A 16,206-nucleotide genomic window follows, 5' to 3' on the forward strand; every position below is an offset into this window, starting at 1 on the left:
GGGATGTTTCTGTTTATCACGTTGTACTATCCCAAGTGTTTAGTACAGTGCTCTGCACACAGTAAGTACCCAATAAATCGAATGACTAAATGATCGAACCCAGGTCCTCTGGCTAACGGGCTTGTGCCCTTTCCACTAGCCCCCCCACCCTTTTACCAAACCCCGCCTCCCAGTTTTAACCATCTCTAAGGATTCGACCACCTGCCTCCTCTGAGTCTTCTGTGCCACATTTTGGCCAACTCAGAATTCGCCCTTGAGTCTTTGGCCGGGCCTATAAGCTTTTTACTCTGTGAGCCCATTTCCTCCCTGTAGTTTGATAAATGAGAACAATAAATCCATCTGTTATTCAAAAGAACTGTTTGCTTCAAGAATGATACGGCGTTCATGCCTAACAGTATATCTCTTTCCGGTTCGGTGGATACGGTCATCGCCAACTAGGAGTAGCCATGCTTGAAGGACCCATGTACGCCGTTGGCGGCCATGACGGATGGAGTTACCTCAACACCGTCGAGCGGTGGGACCCCCAGGCCCGACAGTGGAATTACGTGGCCAGCATGTCAACTCCCAGAAGCACAGTGGGTGTCGCGGCTTTGAACAGCAAGTAAGCCAAATGGGGGACCAAAGTCCACCCGGCCCTCCCGGGACATGGGACGTACGCTCTTGTGAAATCCCGCATCGAGAAAAGCTCACTCCAATAGCATTTCCTAGTTCCAACACCCGGTGTACGCTCATGAGTGAGTTCTTCCGCAATGTAATGCCCGGAGCCCCAAATGGATCGCGTTGTTAGACTCCCTGATTCTTGAATGGAAATCTGGGCAAAACACATATGGAAAACCCACAGAGTGGCCAAACTGAGTAAACTCCTGCCTCCGGCCTGAAATGCTCCTCCCCCTCTCCCGTCCCATCCCCTCAGCAGTGTAGTCGTCCCGTCTCCCTCGACTAGTCTGTAAGCCCGTCAAAGGGCAGTGACTGTCTCTATCTGTTACCGATTTGTCCATTCCAAGCGCTCAGTACAGTGCTCTGCACCTAGTAAGTGCTCAATAAATACTATTGAATGAATGAATGCCCTCCCTTTTCATATCCAAGAGACAATTACTCTCCCCCTCTGCAAAGCCTTAATGAAGGAACATCTCTTCCAAGAGACCTTCCCTGACTAAGCCCTCTTTTCCTTTTCTTCCGCTCCCTTTTCAATAGTATTTATTGAGCACTTTATGCCTCAGTCACCTCATCCGTAAAATGGGGATGAGGACTGTGAGCCCCATGTGGGACAACCTGATTACCCTTTATCTACCCCAGCGCTTAGAACAGTGCTCTGTACATAGTAAGCCCCTTGTCAGCTATGTGACTGTGGGCAAGTCACTTCACTTCTCTGTGCCTCAGTTCTCTCATCTGTAAAATGGGGATGAAGACTGTGAGCCTCACGTGGGACAACCTCATTCCCCTGTATCTACCCCGACACTTAGAACAGTGCTCTGCACATAGTACGTGCTTAACAAATTCCAACATCATTATTATTAAGCACTTAACAAATACCAACATTCTTATTCTTATTATTATTATTATTCTCCCAGGTGCTTAGTACAGGGCTCTGCACAAATCGTGCACTCAATACATCCAGTTGATTGAGGCAGTACGCACTCAATAAATCCAATTAATTTTCTTGAGCTGCGCAAGGTTGAGAGTTCTGAATTGTTGCCCAGGATAGTTTTAATTTTCCTTGTGTAGTAACAAATGTAACTTTCAAATATAATCGTTGATGAAGAAAACTGAGAGGTTAAATCAGCTCAAAACATTTTGGAAAAAAGAAAATTATTCACTGGGTTTAGAAAACGTCCAGTACAGTCATCCTGTGCAATGAAATTCAGTATATGGTATTTTCTGCCATATATTGGTGGTTTCCATGGCTTTTCACCTTGCGATTTTCCCGGAGCAGTTACTAGCTCCAAGCCATCACTCGCCAAAGACAAACATGCTGTATAGATTTTCTTCCCCCTCGGTATTGGACATGATTTTAAATTCACTGAGGGAAGGAAACCCAGTGGATAGAGCACAGGCCTGGGAGACACAAGGACCTGGGTGTTAATCCCAGCTCAGCCACCTGTCTGCTGTGTGACCTTGGGCAAGTCACTCAATTCTCTGTGCCTCAGTTACCTCATCTGTAAAACGGGAATCAAGACTGTGTCCAGCCTGATTAATCTGCATCTACCCCAGTGCTTAGTACAGTGCCAGGTACAGAGTAAGCCTTAACAGATACCGTAAAAAGCCTGATATTTTTCTATAACACCACCCTTTTCCTCTCAATACCTCATTCTTCCAATAACGCATATCGAGTTTGAAAAGCAACAAGTCCAAGGGCAAATTGGCTGCAAGTTTAAGTTTGTACCATCTTCCACAGTATCAAGCAGGAAATGTGCTATCACTGTGACTCCATCCCATCCTAGGGTGAGAGGGACCAATAGGTCGGCTGACTTTGGTAGCAATCACTCAAGGTTATCTACGGACCACTTTGGGCAGAGCAACGCACTAAACGTTTGGGAGATTGCAATACAGTAGTGTCGTTAAACAGAATTCTTCCCATGAAGAAGCTTACAATCTAGCGGGAGGATCTCCCAGTCTAGTGCAAAATAAATTATAGCTATTTAATAACAATAATAATAATAATGTTGGTATTTGGTAAGCGCTCACTATGTGCCGAGTAGCGTTCTAAGCGCTGGGCGAGGTACCGCGTCATCAGGTTGTCCCTCGTGAGGCTCACAGTCTTCATCCCCATTTTACAGATGAGGTAACTGGGGCACAGAGAATAATAATAATGTTGGTATTTGTTAAGCGCTTCCTATGTGCCGAGCACCGTTCTAAGTGCTGGGGGAGATACAGCGTCATCGGGTTGCCCCTCGTGAGGTTCACGGTCTTCATCCCCATTTTACAGATGAGGTAACTGAGGCACAGAGAAGTGAAGTGACTTGTCCCCATTCACACAGCTGACAAGTGGCAGAACAGGGATTCGAAGCCTTGACCTCTGACTGCCAAGCCCGGGCTCTTTCCACTGAGCCACGCTGCTTCGCGTGATAAAATAGTCACCCTTCCGTTAAGGACCATTCTGGGATCATCATTGGAACTGATTTTGCATCTTGTTGGCTGTTGGTGGCTTTGCATTTTGCCAATCGTTACTGTGGAATCAATTCACAGAAAGAGTCCTTGATGAAAGATTGTATATTTCAGGGTCTGCCTGATGTTCTCTAAACAAAATCTGAGATTAAAAAAAAGAAATTGTTCCAAGTTGCCTCGGCACAGTGCTATTGAAAATGATATTTCACAGATGCAATGTTGCTATTCAGTCCAAATCTCCTGGAAAAGATTAGTGACGACCGCCCTGCCTGTCACCTTAGGATCAGGGCGTGTTTAATCAATCAGTCAGTCGATCTATCTTACTCATCGAGTGTTTCTGGGTGCAGAGCATTCATTCATTCATTCATTCATTCATTCAATAGTATTTTTTGAGCGCTTACTATGTGCAGAGCATGGACTAAGCGCTTGGAATGGACAAGTCGGCAACAGATAGAGACAGTCCCTGCCGTTCGACGGGCTTACGGTCTAATCGGGGGAGACGACGAGAACGATGGCAATAAATAGAGTCGAGGGGAAGAACATCTCATAAAAACAATGGCACATAAATAGAATCAGGGTGATGTACATCTCATTAAACAAAATAAATAGGGTGATGAAGATATATACGGTTGAGAGCAATGTACTAAGTGCTTGGGAGAGTATAATATAGCAGAGCTGGTAGACGCATTTCCTTCCCACAAGGAGGTGGAGCTTATCGAAGCTGCGTGGCTAAGTGGAAAAAGCCCGGGCTTGGGAGTCAGAGGTCATGGGTTCAAATCCCTGCTCCGCCGCTTGTCAGCTGTGTGACTGTGGGCAAGTCACCAACTTCCCCGTGCCTCAGTTACCTCGTCTGTAAAATTGGGATTAAGGCTGCCAGCCCCAACTTGATCACCTTGTATCCTCCCCAGTGCTTAGAACAGTGCTTTGCACATAGTAAGCACTTGACAAATGCCATCATTATTATTATTATTATAAGGATGTTGGAACAGACTACAATGCCGCCTCCCTCCTCTTCCTCCTGCTTTCCTCTCCTCCTCCCCTTCCTTTCCCCTCCTCCTTCTCCCTTCTCCTCCTCTCCCTCCTCCTCCTCCTCCACGTGGCGGTTGCGGTCCGGAGGCTGACGGGCCTCTGTCCCCACAGGTTGTACGCCGTCGGCGGGCGCGACGGAAGCTCCTGCCTGAAGTCGATGGAATGCTTCGACCCTCACACCAACAAGTGGAGCACGTGTGCCGCCATGTCCAAGCGGCGAGGAGGGGTGGGAGTGGCCACCTACAATGGATTTTTATACGCCGTGGGGGGACACGACGCCCCAGCGTCCAACCACTGCTCCCGGCTGTCGGACTGCGTGGAGAGGTGAGGACCCGCTTCCCCTCGATTGGCTTGGGGGTCCCTTTGATGCCCACTTGGGAGCGTTGGGGAAGTGGCGATTGAGCGGGAATGTGTCTGTTTACCGTATCAGACTCACCCAAGCACTTAGTTCAGTGCTGTGCACACGGGAAGCACTCGAGAAATACGACTGAATGAAAGAATGAATGAACGAGCGCAGAATCTTATGGACGCTGGACCGCCGACCGTCTTTGCAGTGGGTGACTCCGGTCCCCCGATCTCTCCTTCGAAATGCTGCCGGTGGACATACAAGTAGGGGGTCTTCCCAGACAGCCTGGACGGTGCTCAGTTCAACTGGGATCCTAACGATATTGACGGTGGTCTGGATTTACTGCTCATTTTGTGCTAAGCATGATGTGCTGAGCTCCTTATGGGATGAGCACTGGGGTCAGACACTAGTTTACCAGATTAGATCCAATCCCTCTCCTACTTGGGGCTCACGGTTTCAGAGTGAAGGGAGAACAGGTATTCTCTCCCCATTTGACAGAGGAGGAAACTGAGTTCCAGAAAGGTTAAGTGACTCGCCTAAGGTCACACAGCGGGGAAGTGTCAGAACCACAGGTGTGGCATGGCCTGGTGGAAAGAACGCAGGCCTGGGAGTCGGAGAATTTGGGTTCTAATCACAGCTCTATCACGCTGTCTGCTGTGTGATCTTGGGAAAATCACTTAACTTTATTGTGCCTCAGTTACCTCATCTGTAGAAGGAGGATTGAAACTGTAAACCTCACGTGGGACAGGGACAGTTTTCAATCTGATTAACTGTGTCTACCCCAGCGTTTAGTAGAGTGCCTGGCACACAGCAAGAACTTAATAAATACCATAAAAAGGAACCATCAAAATGAAGATTGGATGATGAGTCTCCCGATTATTTTGTTGACCAGACCACCAAACTACCAGGAGCACTTTGAGCTCCTCACAGGGGAGTGGGACATCAAGTAATTTATAGGCAAAGAGGGAGAAGTGCTTAATTAACATAGCAAGCAGAATGGGATGAGTTCAAAAGAGAAGCAGAGTGACTTAGTGGAAAGAGCACCAGCTTGGGAGTCAGAGGGTGTGGGTTCTTATCCCAGCCCCTCCACATATCTGCTGTGTGACTGTGAGCTAGCCACTGAACTTCTCTGTGCCTCAGTTACCTCACCTGTAAAATGGGGATGAAGACTTTGAGCCACAAGTGGGACAACCTGATTACCTTGTATCTACCCCAGCACTTAGAACAGTGCTTGGTACACAGTAAGTGCTTAACAAATACCATAATAATAATAATCATTATTATTATCATCTTTATTAAAAGTACCAATTGAAGCAGTCGGCCAGACACTCTCCCCTCCTTCAAAACCTTACTGAAGGCCCCTCTCCTCCAAGAGGCCTTCCCAGACTAAGCCCCACTTTTTCTCATCTCCCACTCCCTTCTGCGGCACCCTGACTTACTCCCTTTGTTCTTCCCCCTCTCTCCCCACCCCACAGCACTTAAGCACTATATCTGTAATTTTTTTTTATTCATATTGATGTCTCTTTATTTGTAATGATGTCTGTCTCCCCCCTTTCTAGACTGTGAGCTCACTGTGGGCAGGGAATGTCACTGTTTGTTGTTGTGTTGTACTTTCCCAAGCGCTTAGTACAGTGCTCTGCACACTTGAATTGCTTGCATGAATGAATGAAAGGAATCAGAGCAACCGAAAGTAGCCTTTCTTTCGGGGACACCTGCCTTACCTTACTATGTACGTCGACTTAGAATGTCAGTGTGGTTACCACCGGAGAGGTCTTTAAAATCTCTTTCATGTATATATTCAGATTACTAAGAAACAGAACAAAACAAACAAATAAATGAAAAAACAACAACAAGTGTACAAATTCTTCCTCCCCGGCACTCCTCGGTAACCACTGTGTAAGCCACTTATCTTCTCTGTGCCTCGGTTACCTAATCGGTAAAACGGGGATTTAGACTGTGAGCCCCACGTGGGACAACCTCATTACCTCGCATCTCCCCCGGTACTTAGAACAGTGTTTGGTGCCTAGTAAACACTTAACAAATGCCATAATTCCTCCCCTCCCCATCGCCCCGATTCCATCCCTCTTCTCCACAGCACTTGGGTTTATATATATATACGTACATATTTATTATTCTATTTATTTTGTTAATGGGGCATATGTATCTATAATTCTATATATTTATATTGATGCCTGTCTACTTGTTTTGTTGTCTGGCTCCCCCTTCTAGACTGTGAGCTGTTGGGTAGGGATTATCTCTGTTGCCGAATTGTACTTTCTTAGTACGGTGCTCTGCACACAGTAAGCGCTCAATAGATACGTTTAAATGAATGAATGGGTAATGATAATGATGATGATTATTATTAATCACTGGGTGATCCAGGGATGGATAAATTTGGGAGGAGAAAGGTGTCACCTCACCTGGAGAGGACGGCGTGACTTCCAATGGTCTCGGCCTGCCCTCTCCTGGTCACACTAAGGCCCCGGCAAGGGAGGCATTTGAAGGATGTATTTAGGATCCTAAATATTGAAGAGTCAATCGTCTGAATTATGGTCACCTTCTTTTTTTCCGTGGCTTCCAGGTATGACCCGAAAACCGACACCTGGACGACCGTGGCCCCGCTGAGAATCCCCCGCGATGCCGTGGGCGTCTGCCAGCTCGGAGACAGGCTGTACGCAGTCGGAGGATACGATGGGCAGTCCTATTTGAACACCGTCGAGTCGTACGATGCGCAGAATAATGAATGGACAGAGGTAATGAGACCCCGGACATTGTTGATATGCATATCATCAGCATCATCAACATAACGACAATAGTAATGACGATTACTTTAAATGCTTACTGGGTGCCAGGCACTGTACTAAATGCTGGGGTAGGTGCAAAAATAATCGTAATGGACCGGAAACAACCCGTATCCCAAATGGGGTTTACGGTCTCAATCCCCATTCTATAGATGAGGTAAGTGAGGCACAGAAAAGTTACGTGATTTTTCCCAAGGTCACACAGCAGACCTGTGATGGAGTTGTGATTAGAACCCAGATCCTCTGACTCCCAGGCCTACGCTACACTCAGGGGTAGATGCAAGATAATCAGATCCTCTCCCAAGTGCTGAGCGCAGGGCTTTGCACACAGTCAGCGCTCAATAAATACAGTTGAATAAATGAATAGGTGAAGGTCCCATATGGGGCTCACAGTTTCAATAGGAGGGAAAATAGGTTTGGAATCTTTATTTTGCAGATGAGGGAACTGATGCACAGAGAAGTTAAATGACTCAAGATCACACAGCAGACAAGTGGCTGAGTGGGATTAGAACCCAGGTCCTCTGACTCCTACGTCTGTGCTCTTTCCACTAGCCACGCTCTTTCTCATGTATAACAATAATAATAATGTGGGTATTTGTTAAGCGCTTACTATGTGCCGAGCACTGTTCTAAGCGCTGGGGTAGATACAGGGTAATCAGGTTGCCCCACGTGAGGCTCACGGTCTTTATCCCCATATACTGACTACCCCATCTGTGAATATGTTTCTTTCTGTCTCCCCTGCTCTTTGAGAGCAGGGATCCTGTCTACTTACTGCACTGAACTCTTCCAAGAACTTACTGCAAGACTCAATGCAGAGTACACGCTCTATACATCCCCTTGAATTATTGTTACTACGGTATTTATCAAGTGCAAATGTTGGGCCAAGGTCACCAAGCAGTGGGGAGACCCATGATCTAATTCACCTCGGGCCCCTGCCCCACCCAGTCCTCACAATTAGGAGAGGGGAGATCCAGAAAATCGGAATAAAGCTACAAAAGGAGCAAATTTGGAATTTCACTATCTAAAACGAGCAGCTTTAAAAGTAGGCTAAACATAGCTGGGGTGCGTTTAGTAAAGAAAAGAGGTCTCAGGTTCCTGATGGCTCCAGAAACACAGTCCTTGACACAGGAACTACCCTGCATTCTGAAGTTTTTTGGGTTTTGTTTCTTTAACGGTATTGATTAAGCACTTACTACGTGCCAGGCACTGCTAAGTGCTGGGGTAGACACAGCAAATCGGGTTGGACACAGTCCCTGTCTTTGGCTCAAAGTCTTAATCCTCCTGGATTGATCAGTGCCTGTACTGAGAGCTTACTCTGTGCAGAACAATCAAATGACACTGAACGACTGATAGACTGCTCGGCACCTGGGAAGCAGTCAATAAATACCAATAAATTGATCGATTGATTAGGTAGGGTCTGAGGTTTCCCCAGGGGGATTTGGTGGGCAGGCATTTATCTTTATCTTGGAGAAGCAGCGTGGCTCAGTGGAAAGAGCCTGGGTTTGGGAGTCAGAGGTGATGGGTTCAAAGCCCGGCTCTGCCACCTGTCAGCTGCGTGACTGTGGGCAAGTCACTGAACCTCTCTGTGCCTCAGTGACCTCATCTGTAAAATGGGGATTAACTGTGAGCCTCACGTGGGACAACCTGCTTACCCTCTATCTCCCCCAGCGCTTAGAACAGTGCTCTGCACTTAGTAAGCACTTAACAAATACCAACATTATCATTATTACTTATCATTGTATTGTACTTTCCCACACATTTAGTACAGTGCTCTGCACACAGTAAGCACTTAATAAATATGATTGAATGAAGGAATGAATTTGGGGTGCTGAAGATTAACACCCTAAAACTGCCCTGCGAGGATTCCCTACCCTCAGGATCTCCTACAATCAGTGCTCAATGTGCTCAAGGACTCCTCCGGGGGGATTTTGTCCCATCGTGCTGTCCGGGGCTACCACCTAGGACTCTTTACAGGATGATTCTCTCCCCACAGGGGCGACTAGGGCCTGTGCCCCAGAACTATCGTAGGTGTATCCTTACTCTGTGAGGAGGTTTAGGGCCATGTGTAACTGGGTGACCTAGTGGCTAGAGTATGGACCTGGGAGTCAGAAGGCCCCGAGTTCTAATCCTGCCTCTGCCACTTGTCTGCGGTGTGACCTCGGACAAGTCACGCCTCGCTTCTCTGTGCTTCAGTTACCTCATCTGCAAAATGGGGATTAAGACTGTGAGCCCCATCTGGGACTTGGACTGTGGCCAACCCGATCAGCTTGTATCTACACCAGAGCTTAGAACAGTGCCTGGCACATAGTAAGTGCTTAGTAATAATAATAATTTTGGTATTTGTTAAGCACTTACTATGTGCCGAGTACCGTTCTAAGCGCTGCGGTAGAGACAGAGTAATCAGATTGTCCCACGTGGGGCTCACAGTCTTCATCTGCCCCTGTCCTCTCCCCCTCCCTTCCTCCCGCCTCCGGGATGTCTCCACCTGGATGTCGGCCCGCCACCTAAAACTCGACATGAGCGAGACCGAGCTCCTCATCTTCCCTCCCGAGCCCGGTCCTCTCCCGGACTTCCCTATCACCGTGGACGGCGCGACCGTCCTTCCCGTCTCTCGGGCCCGCCATCTCGGTGTCGTCCTCGACTCGTCCCTCTCGTTCACCCCACGCGTCCTATCCGTTACCGAGACCTGCCGGTCTCACCTCTATGATATCGCCGAGATCCGCCCTCTCCTCTCCACCCAGACGGCTACCTTACCGCTACGGGCTCTCGTTATATCCCGGCTAGACTACCGTGTCGGCCTGCTCTCCGATCTCCCTTCCTCCTCTCTCGCCCCGCTCCTGTCTATTCTTCACTCCGCCGCCCGGCTCATCTTTCCGCAGAAACGATCCGGGCCTGTCACTCCCCTTCTTAAACACCTCCGGTGGTTGCCTATCGACCTCCGCTCCAAACAAAAACTCCTCAATCTAGGCTTCGAGGCTCTACGTCACCTCACCCCTTCCTACCTCTCCTCCCTTCTCTCTTTCCACCGCCCGCCCCGCACGCTCCGCTCCTCCGCCGCCCACCTCCTCGCCGTCCCTCGGTCTGGCCCGTCCCGCCGTCGACCCCCGGGCCGCGTCCTCCCGCGGTCCCGGAACGCCCTCCCTCCTCGCCTCCGCCGAACCGATTCTCTTCCCCTCTTCAAAACCCTACTTAAAACTCACCTCCTCCGAGAGGCCTTCCCAGACCGAGCTCCTCTTCTCCCTCTACTCCCTCTACCACCCCCCTTCACTTCTCCGCAGCTTAACCCTCTTTTCCCCCCACTTCCCTCTGCTCCTCCCCCTCTCCCTTCCCATCCCCTCAGCACCGTACTCGTCCGCTCAACTGTATATATTTTCATTACCCTATTTATTCTGTTAATGAGATGCACATCGCCTCGATTCTATTTAGTCGCCATCGGTTTTTACGAGATGTCCTTCCCCTCGACTCTATCGCCATCGTTCTCGTCTGTCCGTCTCCCCCGATCAGACCGTGAGCCCGTCAAACGGCAGGGACTGTCTCTATCTGTTGCCGACTTGTTCATTCCCAGCGCTTAGTACAGTGCTCTGCACATAGCAAGCGCTCAATAAATACTATTGAATGAATGAATCTCCATTTTACAGATTAGGTAACTGAGGCACCGAGAAGTTAAGTGATTTGCCCCATGTCATACAGCTGACAAGTGGTGGAGCCGGGATTAGAACCCACAACCTCTGACTCCTCAGTCCGTGCTCTTTCCACTGAGCCACGCTGCTTCTCTGAACTTAACAACAGCTCACTTTCCACTGAGCTTAACAAATGCTACAGTTAATATTATCCATCTAGACTGTAAGCTCGCTTTAGGTAGAGAATGTGTCTGATTATTATTGAATTGTACTCTCCCAAGTGCTTAGTACGTTGTTCTGCAGATACTAAATGCTCAATAAATGCGATTGAATGAATAAATGAATGTGGGCAAGGGATCGTAAATGAGATAGAAAACTTCAAGGAACAATGAGTAGGTTGGCATTAGAGGAGTTAAGTAAGCATTTTGGGTTGTGATAGGTGAATCTGTGAGGTAAGGTGATAATAATGTTGGTATTTGTTAAGCGCTTACTATATGCCAGGCACTGTTCTAAGCGCGGGGGTAGATACGAGGTAATCAGGTTGTCCCCCGTGAGGCTCACAGTCTTCATCCCCCTTTTACAGAGGAGGTCACCGAGGCACCGGTAGGAGGGGAAAGGCTGATTGAATGCTTTAAAGCCCATGGGAAGGAGTTTGACGGAGATGTGGATGGACAACCACTGGAAGTTCTTGAGGAGTGGGGAGATATGGACTGAATCTCTGAAAATGATCCAGAGAGCAGACTAAAATAAGGACTGGAGTAGAGAAAGACCATCCCAAGTGCTCAGTAACACAGCGTGCAGAGAGAAGCAGCGTGGCTCAGTGGAAAGAGCACGGGATGGGGAGTCAGAAGTCATGGGTTCGAATCCCAGCTCTGCCACTTGTCAGCTGTGTGACTGTGGGCAAGTCACTCAACTTCTCTGTGCCTCAGTTACCTCATCTGTAAAATGGGGATTAAGACTGTGAGCCTCATGTGGGACAACCTAATTTACCTGTATCTACCCCAGCGCTTAGAACAGTGCTCTGCACATAGTAAGCGCTTAATAAATACCAAAAAAAAAAATAAATAAATAAATAAAACAGTAAGTGCTCAATAAATATGATTGGTTAATGGACTGCCTGAGATAGGGTGGCCAGTGAGGAGGCAGGTAGAGTAGTAAATATGGGATCGGATTAGTGCTTGGATCAGCATAGTAGCAGTTTGGATACAGGAGGAAGGGTGGTTTTTAGGGATGTTGTGAAGACAGAATCCACAGGATCTGGTGACAGACTGAATACGTGGGTTGAAATGATAATTATGGCATCTGTTAAGTGCTTACTATGTTGCCAGGCATTGTTCTAGGCGCCGGGGTGGATACAAGCAAATGGGGTTGGACCCAGTCCCTGTCCCACGTGGAGCTCACATTCAAAATTCCCATTTTACAGATGAGGGAAGTGAAGCACGGAGCAGGGAAATGACTTGCCCAGGATCACACAACGGACAAATGACTGAGCCAGGATTAAGAGAGCCAGATGAGTTGAGGATGAGACCAAGGTTACTGGTTTGTGAGACAGACCTTGAGGGTACAAAAGGCCCCCCCAAGGAGACCTGGAGTGTTAGTTAACACACTGCTGCCCATCCAATGAAAGCCTCTGGTACTGACAACAAAATCCGCTCCCCACAAAAAGTGGGGTCTTTCAGACCTCGTGGATCCACGTGGAAGAGACAGCCTCCCAACAATCACCTCACACTGTTTACCATGTCCTTAATCAATACAACCTTTTCCCCCAACAGGAAGTCCCTGTCAACATCGGAAGGGCTGGAGCTTGTGTCGTCGTGGTCAAGTTGCCGTGACCGAGGCACAAAAACCCCGGACCGACCTTTCCGTGAAGCGGTGGAAGAGAAAGGGGAGAGGTGGAGGCCTGGCCGGAAATGGAGCGTGGATGTCGTTCTTTTTAGCAGCTGAGAGAAATGTTCGGATAGAAACCCCCGTTTGGGTGAACTAGAAAGCCGAATTTGTCCGCCTTCTCTAAAAGAAGCATTTTGAAGATTTCCATTGCATACAATCTTTAGGTGGGACCGAGGGTTTACCAGTTAAGGCATAGGAAGATACGAATGTTTTCAACCAGGCACCGAGGACACGTTTTAAGAGTTTTTCGTAAGAAGCAATAAGGGCCGGGAAGAGTGGGCAGCAGATACACCCGGAAACACACAGTCAGTCATCCCAAATTTGTGATGGTTTTAACTGAAATTAATTAGGACCTCTAAATGAACAAATAAAAAAATAGCTGAACTAAACTGGGCTTCAGTCCATCCAAGAAAACCAGTGGGGTGGAAGCTGAACTAGCTTCCAAATGTGGGAATATCATATTATTTCAGGAAATTACTCCTCTTCTATTATGACCCTGTTATGAAATCACAGTGACATGTGGAGCACTGTAATTTCTGAATCCACCATTTTTCAATTAAGAGGTTTTGACATTTTGACATAACAAGCTGCCCTCCCTGCCCCCCGCCCCCAATTTTTTTTTTTCTTTTGTTTTCACAGTTTGGGTGGTTTTATCCTGAAAAACATGTTGAGTTCTGGAATTTCAATACATTTTACATTAAAGTCTCCGTTGCATAGGACAGTTTCCCGATCTTCTGATCTTCCCAGTCTTGGATTTCTAAACCTCATATCTACTGAGGGAAGAAAGGTCTCCACCAGAGACCATCTAAAGAAACTGGTGACCACCTTTAACAATTACTGTGCTGATGACGGTGTTTCACAGTTGATTACAGGCACTATTTTCTTTCATCCCTCTGGCCGGACACCCTGAGCATATCGTAGCTTCAGCTTAAGCAGGATGAAGAATCCCCATCACTGGGAAGATGTTCATGTAAATTCAGCCATTAAGCACAACGAATGCAAGAGGAAATACAGTATTTATCATATTGATACAAACTGTGATTTTAGCTTGAGAGCCAACTGCTCTCCACAGCCGCCGACATCTTTGCCAAAAACTCTCGTCCGCTCAGTTCTTCGAGAACCCGAGGACTGCGTGCCATTTGAAGCCTCGCGTTACAGAAAATCGGTGCCGTCCCGTCTAGCGCTCCGATGCCATGCGCCTCGGAGGAGCCTTTTCTCCACAGACACGTTCCCCCAAACCCAGAATGGTCTGGCCTCGTCGGACGAGCTTTCCTTGATTCTCTGGCAGCGGTCTGGCCGAAATGTGGAAGGAAGACTCACCCTGGGGAAGACCTGAATGGCTTCTATCACCATCAGCCACCATGCTAACCTGCCTTTGGAAGTCAGAGGATTGACAGTGAAAATCCCTTTTCCACAAGGTTGAAGCAGCATGGTCTAATGGATAGAGCATGGACCCGGGAATCAGAAGGACCTGGGTTCTTATCCCAGCGCGCCACTTCTCTGCTGTGCGACCTTGAGCAAGTCACTTCACTTCTCTGTGTCTCAGTTACCTCATCTGTAAAATGGGGATTAAGACTGTGAGCCCCACGTGGGACAGAGACTGTCTCTCACCTGATTAGCTTGCACCTACCCCAGTGCTTAGAACAGTGCTTGACACAAAGCAAGCGCTTAACAAATGCCATGATTATCATTATTATCAAAGATCCCTGGGCCCTCTGCAGTACTCCATGCTCCCAAGACTTATCAACAATGCTCCTTCTGGGGCCCAATCACCCAGAAGTATTTTTTCGTTCACCTCCAGTGTCGTACGAGTACTCAAAAGGATGCTGGGAATGTTTGCAAAATGTTCAGTAAATGTGATCGTGACATTGGCTGGGGCTCTTTTCGTCTTGCACTCTGTCAAGAAATTATTCCGGGTGAGATGGAGAGAGGAGGAACTTTATGAGTACAGGATGTAAAATAATCTAGAAACGGAATATCATGTCTTCAGGACTGCCATCCACCACTTGAACAGCATGTGGGGAACCGGTGGGTGGGAAATTTGTGAGAAATCTACAGAGATATGTATAAATGAAATACCTTAAAGACTTTGAACAGCGCCAAGCAGTTGACAAGAAAATTATGTTTATGATAAGGTGTGTGGAATTAAAAACATTTTACTTCCTCTGCTACGACACTTGTCTGATTTTAAAATGATGTAAAAGTGTCTTTTTAATTGGATATCCTATTGTAGGTGTTCATTTTCCCTTAATGTGGGTTGTCTCTTGATCAAAGAATAATAATAATAATAATCATAAAAAGTTGTTCCTTTTTCAAAAGGCTGTCTGATGGGCATGACAGAATTACTCAGTGAAGTTGGATCACTGGGCGGGGAGGGAGACCCTAATCCCAGCTCTGCTATGTGTGTGATCTTGGGCAAATCAACCTATCCGGACCTCAGTTCCCTCATCACAAAGATGGGGGTAAGATCCTCCTCCTCCTTTCCCTTCGATTGTAAGTGTCACAAGAATCCCATGTGTCTGATATGATACAACTCAAATTATACTCCAGCACTCAGTACAGTGCTTACCAAACACCACCATTATAGAGAAGCAGCGTGGCTCAGTGGAAAGAGCCCGGGCTTAGGAGTCAGAGGTCAAGGGTTCGAATCCCGGCTCCACCACTTGTCAGCTGTGTGACTTTGGGCAAGTCACTTCACTTATCTGGGCCTCAGTTACCTCATCTGTAAAAGGGGGATGAAGACTGTGAGTCCCATGAGGGACAGCCTGATCACCTTGTATCCCCCCAGCGCTTAGAACAGTGCTTTGCACATAGTAAGCGCTTAACAAATACCGACATTATTATTATTACAGTGCTGGACACCTAGTAAGCGGTAAGCTCCTCCTCTAGACTGTAAGCTCTTTGCGGACAGGGGACGTGTCTTCCAAATCTACTATACTGTCCTCTCCCAAGGGAGGGAGGTGAACAATATTGGAGGTGAACAAAAAAATATTTCCGTGAGATTGGACCCCGGAAGGAGCATTTGCTTATAAGTATGGTGCTCTACACATAATAAGCGCTCAATAAATACGATCGATTTGAAAAAAAACACATCGTTATTACCCTCGAAACAGTGGATCAGTCCTAACGGCACTTAAGAAAAACATTACCACATGTGATGTTGAGGGAGTTTTTCTGCCTCACCTTGGGATGTATTTCTCACAGTCCCGACCCCCATTCTAGCCCCTCTTCCTGCTTTCATCTGTTAGTTCTGACTGACACGTCCAAAAGTCCATTCAGACTGTAGTTGTAAGCCGGGGTGTAAACTACAGCTTTTTCTCTTCTCAGGGTGCAGGGGGGAAGGGATAGGTTTTCTAGGGAGGTGAGAGGCTGTGCCGCCTGTTGGAAAGAGTCGTGGACCTGGGAGTCCCTAGGCTTA

General features: G+C 47.6%; 1 protein-coding gene across 1 annotated transcript in view; it reads left to right on the top strand.

Annotated features, from left to right (window-relative positions):
• Positions 1-14,276, top strand: part of KLHL4 (kelch like family member 4) — a 188,600-nt gene extending 174,324 nt beyond the window's left edge. The window contains exons 8-11 of the mRNA XM_029067345.1: positions 439-601; positions 4,246-4,458; positions 7,062-7,233; positions 12,674-14,276. Of these exons, the coding sequence (XP_028923178.1) occupies positions 439-601; positions 4,246-4,458; positions 7,062-7,233; positions 12,674-12,733 (608 nt within the window). The 3' untranslated portion in view covers positions 12,734-14,276. The remainder of the gene's footprint in view (positions 1-438; positions 602-4,245; positions 4,459-7,061; positions 7,234-12,673) is intronic.
• Positions 14,277-16,206: the final 1,930 nt, after the last annotated feature.

Source organism: Ornithorhynchus anatinus, chromosome 6, assembly GCF_004115215.2.
Source record: "Ornithorhynchus anatinus isolate Pmale09 chromosome 6, mOrnAna1.pri.v4, whole genome shotgun sequence".
In the NCBI taxonomy this organism is placed as follows: Eukaryota; Metazoa; Chordata; class Mammalia; order Monotremata; family Ornithorhynchidae; genus Ornithorhynchus; species Ornithorhynchus anatinus.